The following is a 12243-nucleotide window of genomic DNA, read 5'->3' as shown; positions in this document are numbered from 1 at the left end:
AGCAGAGAAAAGAGATCGAGGACGAGGTACAGAGCAGATCGTGTAGAAAATCAGAAACGCGCCAGCTTCTGTGTGACCTGTCAGAGCTCCCGTCTCTCTGCTGTCACACTGTCACAAAACATTTTTTCACTTTTTTCAGCTGGCGCCTGAATGACCCCCCGTCGCCTGCAGCCCACGCTTGTCCTCCACAGCACGCTCAAGCAGAAATGACAAGGCGCTATAAGTGGCTGCTGTGGAGAGAAAACACCTCGTACAGTCCACTGCCAACCAAAGTGGGAACAAACGCATGATCACATCTTTTTTCCTGTTGCACACAGCTGTATTAATGTGTCTTTGTACACTGATTCTCTGCATCAAACAGAAGCACTTCATTCACCATCACGCGCTCATTATCTCGATGTGAAGTGGCTCTCGAGCTGCAGCGGCTGCAAGAAAACACACCTGCAGCGTCTGGTCATTAGCAGCCGTCAGATGATAATTGCTGCTTCGCCTGATTGTTCTGCACTCAGCTCAGCGGGACTTCACACGCTGCTGCTGATTGGCTCACTGCCTCTGCACCTAATGTGACCTGACAGCCTCCGTATCTCTTCGCCGAATCTGAATCCAGAATAAAAGCTGCTTGGAAACTGATCCGAAAAGGAGCTGATGTATTTAATGCAGATTTACATTAAAATAATCAGACTCTCTCGTATCTTTTAAGAGTTTCTGGTGACACACAACGTGCTCATAATGGCCCTCATCGATAAAACAAACGTACAACATAAAACTGGCCGTACGTTCGTTTCCACAAAAGCTCAGCAATTATCGACGTGAGCGGAGACTACGATCGAATCTCACGTCAGGTCAGCGTGTGGCGGTGCGGCAGCCATGTTTTTACTGGCCGCTCATTCACACGCTGCGGTCGCTGAGATAATAACATTTCAGGAATCTCATGCTAACGCTACTGTCGGATGATTTCATAAATCAGTTATTTTACTTCTTGAATCAATAATTTTGTAAAACAACAGTATTTTTATTCCTAAATTCACGGTTCTTTGTAAACGGCAGCTACAGCACCGTCCTGCGGGTCATGATCAGTGTTTGGTTAATAAAACAACGTTTCCATCATGCTGCACCTGCAGACTCAGGTGAGTGATGCACGAACATCAGCTGCAGACAGACCGAAAAAAAGAGACTGAAGATCAGTTCACAGCTGCTGAACTCAAACATTTTAAAACGGCGACACTAAACTGACACCAACTTTAAAGGCGACAGCCAGTCAAGTTCCCCTGTGTGTGTGTGTGTGTGTGTGTGTGTGTGTGTGTGTGTGTGTGTTTATGTTCATGAAATCTGAGCTTGTTAAACAGAATTGCTTTCAGCGCACAAATTGACCCAAACATCAATTCTTGAACACACATGCATGCACGCACAGATGCAACACACACACACACACACACACACACACACACACACACACACACACACACACACACACACACAAAGACACACAAAGACACACATACACAGAGATCTCAGCAAAAGGCTTTAAATTATTAAAAAGGAAGTAATTGCTTTTATAATTGTTCTGCAAATTTCACTGTTTAGCCTGACAGTAAATACACAGCAGACATCTGGAGCTCTGTGTGTGTGTGTGTGTGTGTGTGTGTGTGTGTGTGTGTGTGTATGTATGTGTGTGTGTTATAAAATATTCATGCAGTTCTTAATGGAGGAGAACAACATTTTAATTCGACCTTATTTTTCACCTTTTGAATGTTAAACAGTTTACGTTTCAGTATCATAAAATATTCAGGGACTTGATGTTAAAACTACGTGAATGTTAAAACTGTTATCGCGTCATTATCGGCTCTCAGGGTTCACTGAGAGACGCATGATCTTTGCCATGAACACACAACAGTATCCCATTAAAAAAAACCTCCGTGAATAAATCCATTAAAATGCTCTGGTAATTAATGGCCCTGCTGGAGGATTTGAGGAAGTCCATGTGCCATAAACTGTCTCTGAAATCATCGCATTACCCTTCAATCTGCATCAAACGACTTTCGTTACTTCATTCACAAAATAATAAACTGATCCTGCCGTCAAACATACAAACACAGCTGGAAACATCTCGTCCTTGGTGGACGTAGTAACTTGTTTAGTGTGTTTATTAGACCGAAAGGTCCACAGACAGAGATGTCCTTAAAGGTAAGACATGATAGACGAGCTGCAGGCAGATAAACAAGAAAATAACAAACGGCCCCGAAGAGGATTTCACATCAGAGACCCGGGCCTGAATCAGAGTCCTCGACCCCAAAGTGCAGCCGGTTTGTGCAGCGTGAACACCTGGTAAGATGGTCCTGAACATGGTTCAATGTAACTCTGATCCAGTTCACATCACCTGCTGTGTCTCCATTCTGTAAACCACAGTGGACTCGTCAAATTGCGCGGCTCTGTCGGTGCTTTCACCGGAGCGGACGCCAAAACCCACCGTCCGCATCCAACCAGTAAGTGGCTGGACGGCGTCAGGTGAGAACGCGTACGGACCGAACCGGCCGCGTGCGCATGAAAGTGTCAGGTGATAATGTTGCCGGTAACCACGTAATTTAAGGAGCGCGAGTACGCTTACAGTGCTGACGGGCGGGTTTTTTTTGTTTTTTACACTTCGTCATGAGCCTCTTTTGCCTAAACCTACGCATCACGACGGTCTGCGTCAGCTGTCATGTGACCATGTTGTGTAAACATTACGACGTGCTTCGTCGTCCCACCACGTACATTTGTTGACATCGCAGTAACGGCCTGTAAACAGCTGACACATAAGGATACCCAAAACGTCACGAGTCGTAATGAGAACACGTTGAATATCCACACAAATGATAATTATTGATCAAAAAGGCGATTTACAACGTCCCATCACGAGCCCATTTCAGTCAGACTCTAATTCTCCTTTCATACAAAAAAAGCCTAAATTATGTTTTTATTAAAAAAAAATTTAATTTAAAAACAAGGACAAGAACATTTTTCTGGCTTTCAGAAGCAAAACAGTAGAAAAGAGAAAAGTAGAAAGATTTCAGAAACAGTTTCTTCTGATTTATTTATAACTACAATCCTATGTTTAATGTTTAAGAGGCTGTTTTTGTTTTATATATAACAGAAAACGGGTCACCGAGGCTCCATCACTGTCCAGAGACAAAAAGATACAACCTTATGATTCTGGGTTTGATGAGTTAAAATGTCAAAAATCGAGGACATTTCTGTGGCATTTCTACTTTTTTAATTTGTCGAAAAAAGTACTGAACTGTAAATTTTATGAAGACAGAACCAATATTTGATTTTCTTCATATCGCCCACCGTAATCATACCGAATATAAGACTCCCGGAGCGTTACACTACGACGTAATGTCCTTCATTTCCTTCACTGATGTAGAGGCGTGTGTGTGTGTGTGTGTGTGTGTGTGTGAGAGAGAGATGGAGGCAGGTACAGTTTTGGGTTGTGACTGCAGCTTCAGCCCAAAATCACTCATTCTGATACAGTACGATAAATTTAAAGGGTCATTCCGCCAATAATACATGTCAGGGTCGAACTCCGCCACCCGAGGGAACGCTTGTATAACAGCTGTCGTTGCCATAGCGCTTTTTCGTTGTTAGAAACCCATCAGTGAGCCACAGTGTGTCAATGACATGTTCCTGAATTACCTCACACACCGTCCTGCTGACACAAATACACACTACAGCACCAAACGTGCAGAAATAGTCCTCCAAAAATGCCAGATTTCTTCCGGTTTGTTTGCTAAAAACTACACCGATCTGCTGTTTTAGGAGCAGTTGTCCAGGTTAACCAGTCCTCTGAGCCACAGCTCAAGGTACATTAAACTGCAGGTAACCATGGCGACAGCACAGGTTAATTTAACCCAACAGCTCGGGTTAATCCGACCACAAACACACTTTCATATAACAGACTCAACGCTCTGCACATCATCTATTTTTGCCTCCTCAAGTATTTCCCTTCAATATCATGCTTGGTTTTTAATGCCGCTTTGGTGGATGCCTCTAAACACTACAATACCCATGAGCCTCAGCTGCTGTTGCCATGGCAAAGAACCCATTCAGAGGTTTGAATAAGAGCTTTATCGAAGAACAAAATATGACGCCACAGCAGCTGAATTCAACCGAAAGTAAAACAGTTTAAACTGACGTGTGTGTCATCGGCTGGTTGCTACTGAAATGCACTCTGGGAGTTGTAGTTAACTTCTCCCTTGTAGTTTTTTTTTTACCTTTTACCTTTTTGTACCTTTTTTTTAAAAAAATCAATCAATTGTTTCTTGGATTTTAGGAGGTTTTTTTTAGGATTTTAGGATATTTATAGGATGTCAAGAAATTTCTAAGATTTTAGGATTTTTTTAAAGGATTTAAGGACATTTCTAGTATTTCAGGATGTTTCTCTGATTTTAGGAGGTTTCTAGGATTTCAGGATATTTCTGAGATTTAAGGTCGTGTCTAGAATTTCAGGACAATTCTAGGATTTTAGGACATTTTTTTCGGATTTTAGGACATTAGGGACGTAGCTAGGACCTCTGTCAGAGGTGTGGTGGATCCTCTGGCACTTTTTTGATCAACAAGCTCTAAGTTGATGCTGTTTTAGTCTCTGTGGAGACTAAAAGGACAAAAACAATTCCCAGTGTGAATCGCTTTATTTTTATGGTGAATTAGAAAACGGTTTGAGGGCCTTAAGCTGAGTATCACTGCCTCAGCATGAGCCATTTATATGTACACAGGGGGCAGGTCCCCGTCTATGGAGATCACTATGTTGCACCACCATGTTTCTACAGTAGCCCAGAAAGGACAAACCAAACACTGATGACAGAGAGGGACACGGTGTAAATATAAGCCCCTCTGCAAAGAGCAGTGTCCGAGTTACACTGATTTATAACATTAAACTGCTTTATTCTGTGTTTTTACTGATTTACATCAGCTGCTCTGATTGTTTAGGAGAAGAAGAGACCTCAGTGGATAATTTGGCTCCCAGTAAAAACCTCCTAAACATCTGGATCTCAGATCATTGGAGGAAAAGGATGAGCACGCATTTGCATTCGGTGGGCGAGCCACAAGTCTCCAACATGTTAAACTGCATCGAAGAAATACAGATGTGTGACATGAAACTGCTTTATTCAGTGTTTTTACCTGTTTAAATCAGCTGCTCTGTTTGTTTTATGGAGGAAGACACCTCTGAGGATAATTCGGCTACCGACAAAAAAACCTCCTAAATAGTTTCAGCTGGTTACAATCAGCAATTCACCGCCAGGTGTCAACAAAAACATCCTCCCAAATCTTACACACTTCACCTTTAAAGGGTCGTTCTGCAAGTTATCAACCTTTTTTTCACGTATCAGGACACCCTGTGGTGCAGCAATGAGCCAATGCATGTGCATGTGTGTGTGTGTGTGTGTGTGTGTGTCCTCACCTGTCCAGGCTGAGTGAGGATCGGGAGATTCCCGTGTACACCAGAGGCTTCAGGTCTTTGATCAGAGCATCTCCTGCTGCCCTCTGGTTCCACCTCTGGGCCAACCGAGAGATCTTACTGTCCGACCTGACACACACACGCACACGCAAGTGCGCGCGCACACACGCACGCGAACCGGCACGCACGCACGCACGCGCGCACACACACACACACACACACACACACACACATAAACACACACACACACACACACACACACAGCAGAAGAGAGGGTAGATGAGAACGTGAGGAAAATAAATCCACACTGAAGAGAAACACAGTTTGTCCTCGACAGGTGTTTCCAGGTGAACTCACACGTGAACGAGAGGAAACAGATCCCAGAGAAGAAGAGGAAGAGGATGTTCGGAAAGTTCTCACACCTTCTGTCTATTTTCCTCCCCGTGTTCACAGTCCAAACATCCAAATGAAAAATAATCTCAATTTCTTCTCTTTAAATCCTCCAGGCCCCGTCGCGTCAAACTGTCACCGCAGACTCTTCACAGCATCGTCACCACCACGAATTTCATCGATCACTTCATCAAACGTCTCCTACATTTCTCCTCCTTCAGCGACTCAAAGCTGCAGTCTGACTTCACGCTGGACTGCAGCAAAATTCAACAAAGACACAGCTCCCAGCAGTCCCAGCTTGACTCTAACTGGATCCCAGTGAGCTGCTGAACAATCCTGGCAAAAAAACAGAACTATTCTGCTTTCAAAAAATTTTTAAAAAGATGCAAAAGTTGCTCAAAAGATTTCTTTTTAAAAATGCTAGATGATTTTTTAAAATTTCTGTCACTTTTTCTGCAGATTTTAACCCGAAAAGTGAAACTCAGGCGTCAGTAATGCTCACTACAAAGAGTGGAAATCCTCCGCAGGAAGTCCAACAGGCTGTTCAGCAGCAGATCTGCCCCAGCATCAGAGTCTCCTCGGCTGGGTTAAACCTCTCTGTCTGATGCCTCCTGGCTGCCTCTGGAGCTCCGGATCATCTCTGGAGGGGGGGGGGCAGAGACGCCAGCAGCCCCAGGTTTGATGCTCGATCCTGGGTGTGTGTGTGTGTGTGTGTGTGTGTGTGTGTGTGTGTGTGTGTGTGTGTGTGTGGAGGAGAGCGTGTGTCTCTAACTGCTCCTCATTGTGGAGCTCCGGCTCTGGCAGACTGTACTGAACACCTGTTCACTGCCAGCGGCGAGCGCATCGCGACGCATCGGCACACTGACTGAGACACACACACACACACACACACACACACACACACACACACACACACACACACACACACACACACTTAGAGAGAGAGTGAATGAGTGGCTGAGCAAGAGGGAGGGAGGAATAATGAGATAGAGATGTTACAGAAGAGGAGGCGATACTCAGGCTTTATGTGTGTGTGTGTGTGTGCATATGTTGGTGTACCCAATGATATGAAAGACACACACACACACACACACACACACACACACACACACACACACACACACACACACACACACGCTGTGTAAACCCCGGTGGAGGAGGGGCAGCAGCAGCTTCAGGCTTTGAAAAGAACAAAAAGCGGAGCGCGGGGAGGTGACGGTGCGAGGAACGGGAGATTAAATTCACTGAGATGCTTCAGAGGAAACAAGAGTCGCTGCAGCAGAATAAATAAACAAAAAGAAGAAAAGGCAATAAAATGCAATAAAATTCAGAACGTGGCGTAATTCCTGCTGAATAATTCTCCCTGAGGAGGCTGACGGGTCGAGGAAGTGTTCGAGTCACGGCTTCCTGTAACGCAGCTGTAATGATCACTAATTATGACGCTTAATGATGGTTTTCATTTTTCCATTTATGTAACCTGAAGCTCTGCAGTGTGCTTATTGAAAATAATGCTCTGACAAGCTGCACGTCTGTTTTTCATGTTAATGTTTACTGTTTATATTGTTTGATTCCCCTGCTTGTCCTGCAGCTGCTGCACAATAATTTCCCTCTGGATGAACAAACATCAGCGGCTGTATCACACTCATAGTTATAAAAACATTGAAACACACATATTACACACTGATACTTTTCTTCTTTTAACCCTGAGAGACTGTTGGTGCAAAAAATGTGCTTTTCATTCGGCATTTCTTGATCATCCGTCTGCGCGGTGTTCCTCCCACAATCCAAAGATTACATTTTAGGCTGATTGGACACTCGAAATTGACCCCAAATTAATAAAAAAAAAAAAAAATCAAACAAAAGTTTAAATTTTTGGGAGGGTTTTCTCCTGGTGCTCAGGTTCCCTCCCACAATCCAATTATAATAAAAAAACCCAAACAAATACACGTTCGGTGTGTCTGCATCTCTGAATAACCATTTACAGAATGAATACAAATATATGGTGATGACAGAAGAGTGCTGGCATCTGTTTAAAATATGAATGAAGCAACACCATTCAATACAATGTTCAACGCTACGTCATAAAAGATTATCCAAATAATATTTTAAGCAGTGGTTAGCTGAGCAAAACCTTGGGAAGAAGTTGCAAGTTACAAGTAACAAGCCAATTACCTGAGAAAAAAAAGTAACCACAAAAGTTACAAGTAACAAGAAAAATACCTGAAATTTAGCGACAAAAAGAAAAGAAAAAGAAAACAAAAATGTGAAAAAGCAAAAATGGTCAACTAAAAAAAAAATCCCAACATAACAACATCAAAGGTTACAAGTAACAAGAAAATTACCTGAAATATAGCAGAGAAGATGAAAAAGAAATTTTAAAAAAGGTCAAAGTAAGTAAGCAAGTAAATAAAAAAATATTTAGATGAAATTTAAAATTTCAGGGACATCTTTTGCCAAGTTACTCAATGCTTTTTTAGCCGTGCGTTCAAATGGAAAAAAGAAATCCATTTGCTCGGGTTTCAAAGCTTTTAATGCATGTGAAAGGTGTGTTTGCAGCTCCAAAAACAGATTTCTTCCCAGGTTTTAAAGGGTTAACAGCAACACGTGACCTTCATCTTAAGTCATTTTATCATCAGTGTGATTTACGGCTAATTATTGGCCGTTATTTCAGTTTTTACAGACCGCTGTAAACGTTTTTCTTTCTGAATGTTAACTCATAAATGTGGTTTCTGTGTTCAGACTCGTGGAGCTCACGCCGCGCTGACAGCTGATTACGGGGCCACTGCAGCTCAGTAATCACACAGTTGTGTCTCAGTCTGCTAATCTGTACACAAACAAAGTAACTGAGCCTCAGAGGTCAAAGGTCAAAGTTTGGGTTTGAACCCGCAGCGCTGGGAGAGCGCCGGCCGCTGGATTCTCAGGTATCTCAGAACGACCACATCTTTACGGCTCTGCACCGCGGGGAGTGGAAAACTACCAACCTCCGTGACCCTCCTAATGTCAACACACACACACACGCGCACACACACACACACACACACACACACACACACACACACACACACACACACACACACACAGACACACACACACAGACACACGCACACATACATGCACACACACAGACACACACACACACGCAGACACACACACGCACACACACACACACACACACACACACACACATACATGCACACACACAGACACACACACACACACACACACATACATGCACACACACAGACACACACACACACACACACACACACACACACACACACACACACACACACACACACACACACACACACACACACACACACACACACGCACACACACAGACACACACACACACACACACACACACACACACGCACACACACACACACACACACACACACACACACACACACACACACACACGCACACACACACACACACACACACACGCACACACAGACACACACACACACAGACACACACACGCACAATTGTTTCAAAATGTGCAGAAAACTTCAAATCATTTAGCTTCATTTTTAAAAGCCAATAAAAAACCATAAAAGGAAATAAAAGCTGAATGTTTTCATTTGTTAAATGTTCTCAGGAGAAAATGGTTCAGCTTGTTAGTTTAAAATCTTCTTATAGAGTTTTATGAGTTTTTGTGCCGCAGAATTCTTTTATTTTTAATTTTTAAATTTTGTCTCCATCTGATGATATTATAATCAAAAAAATCCATTGCCAATCAATCAAATTAAAAGCGCAGAAACTTAAAGATCTGGCCGACTTCAAACTGGTTTAAATCATGTACATTAAACATTTATAACCACAACTGCATCCAAAGTTGTCCCAAATCAGAGAAAGTTAAAATGATTTAAAAGGAATTTGTACAAGACATGTACTCAGTTTTGGTTTGTGTCATTTCTTTCTGTTTTATTTGGAAAAATTATGTTCTTGTTTTGTTTTCATGTGAACTGTTTGGAATAAGCGGAATTTGGGAAAACTGGTGCAGAAAGTCAAAAACATCCAATTGGATGATCTTGGTAAGTAAATGAAGTAAAATGTGTTGCATGTGTAACGTTTTTCACAGACATCGGTCACAGAAAGCTTCATAAGGGCAACACACAACATACAAGAATAAAAGCAACGCGACTACCCGAGCCACAACATCTAAAGTTTGGACGAAACATTATGAAAACACGACAATGCACGACAGAAACACACAAAACAGGAAGAAAACACAGAGTTAGTGCAGCCAAATTACCCAAATGCTTGTTTGAACAGATGTGTCTTTAGTTGGCTCTTAAAGTATCGTAAGTATTGGCTTCTTTCTGCTCATTTTTACAGCTAAAATACTTATTTATATGATTTATTGAGAATTTTCTTTATCATTGTTGTTTTTTTGTATTATTATCATTTATCTATTTTTTTTTTACATGTTTAAAAAAAATAGGAATATTTATGCTGGTATCAAAGTGCAGGTGCATCGAAAAATCAAACACACCATTTTACAAAACTATATTATCACATAGGTTCATTGCCACATATTCGGCCCTGCTGCCTTTTACATACTTTTTTCTACAACAGTGTAATCTATAGGGTCAATGTAAAGGCCGCTGGGTGGACGGCGATGGAGCGGCTCATTAGGCCGACAGCGCTGGGTAATAACTGTTATTAAGACTGACGCCTCTGAGCTAAGAAGCTGCTGCACTGTTCTCCCTCTGCACCATCTTATGTTTTAACTGAGAAAATCCTTTTATCCATTTATCCCACAAAAATCTTTAAATTCAGCAAATGCAGAAGCTAATGTCAAGTGGTGCAACCTTCAAAGCACTCAGCTGTGAACACAGTCTGAAAATATGTAAATCTGAATTAGCAGATAAAAAGAATCTCAGTTATTTCCTTAAAAATCTGCTTACTGTGGTTTTTATTAAAAAATCAGGAGGAAATACTACATTTGTTAGGGACTATTTTTAGGGGCGGATCAATACACATTTGGTGCTCTTTTGAGTATTTGTCTTATTCAAGTCATCCAGTTATGCAAGAGACATTCAGTAAATTATTTTTAAAAAATACCAATTTTATAATTTATTAATTACTTTTGCAAGATAAATTAATTTTAATTGACATTTTAATACCAATTACGGCCACACTTTGTATTTTCATATGGAGAAAATACATGTTACTTCCACGAGGTGACCACAATCAATGTAGCTGCTAATCACTGACATATCCCAGACTGTCAGCAGCAAAAAATGAATAAAAATAAATAAATCAATAGACAAATAAATAAATAATCCACTTAGCATGTAATACAGTATTTTGAAAATAATTTTTTTTGTGTGTTTTTTTTCCCATCTGAAAACATAGTGACATCATGACAAAAACCTGGCATTTAAAGGGTTAAAATTTTGACATTTTATGAATATTTGATATTTATGTTTGTTGGCTGATGGTGGTTAAAAAAATAAAGTCAGTGAAAAGTCAGTAAAAGTAGAAAATAATATTAATGTGTAATATTTTCTAAAGCTTGATTCTGAAAAGCGTATTTTGTGCACAGAGCACTTTGAGTATGTGTAGTATTTCAGTGGGCCCTAAAGGGTTAACCACATTGGAGCTCTATGGCAGAGAGGAGGACGATATACGAGGCTGTAGATACACAAACAATACTTAATGGATGCATAAATTCACTGCTGGTTTGAGTCTGAGCGTGAAGAAAAATCTGAAATGTCTCCAGAGTTTTGCTCACTCGATTGGAGCTGCGTCAGGAGCTACAGCCGAGCCTGCAGCCGCCGGCCGAGGGACAAAAACGCCCAGGATAAAGAACGCCAACAAACAATAACACTGTTTTGACATCACAAACAACTCCAAACAATTAATGTGCCAACATCCCGCCAGCCGCTGCCGGGGAGACGAGCTGAGCCGCAACCGGCGGCGGCGGCTGCTCATTGGCTGAGCACCGTTTCCATGGTTCCCATTGAAGACCAACAGGTGAAGAAGCAGAGAGGCGGAGGGGACACAAGACGGAGAAGAACACTATGAAAGGCTCAGGCAGGTTTATACCAACATGCAGCCGCTTCAATGTCCTCATTTGAATATTGGTGCTGTGCTGCATCACCGCGGCGTTATTATCACCTGTCAGCGTGTGTGAAAACACACACAATACACATCTCATTATGGAAATATTTCTGCAGTTTTGCACGCCGTCGTGTCCGAATGTGAGGCCAAATCTCATTTACATGAAAACAAAACTGCAGTGTTTGTATGACGGATCAGAAAGATTTCTGTCGCACGTCAACACGACACGAGGTCAAATCCAGAGAAGAAGACGGCACGTCGAAATGTTGTTTGGCTTCAGAAAACTGAAATATCACATTTGTCACTCAGCTGTCGGGATCTGCACGAAGAAATAAAGAATCAGT

At 41.9% G+C, this 12243-nt stretch overlaps 1 protein-coding gene across 1 annotated transcript in view; it reads right to left on the bottom strand.

The window, feature by feature from the left end:
• Positions 1–12243, bottom strand: part of ankfn1a (ankyrin repeat and fibronectin type III domain containing 1a) — a 108229-nt gene that overhangs the window by 46140 nt on the left and 49846 nt on the right. The window contains 1 exon segment of the mRNA XM_088069649.1: positions 5438–5563. Coding sequence (XP_087925775.1) covers positions 5438–5563 — 126 coding nt within the window.

This window comes from Plectropomus leopardus, chromosome 19, assembly GCF_026936395.1.
Source record: "Plectropomus leopardus strain MGB_pleo_1.0 chromosome 19, ASM2693639v1, whole genome shotgun sequence".
In the NCBI taxonomy this organism is placed as follows: Eukaryota; Metazoa; Chordata; class Actinopteri; order Perciformes; family Serranidae; genus Plectropomus; species Plectropomus leopardus.
This window is presented reverse-complemented; position numbering and strand designations above follow the sequence as displayed.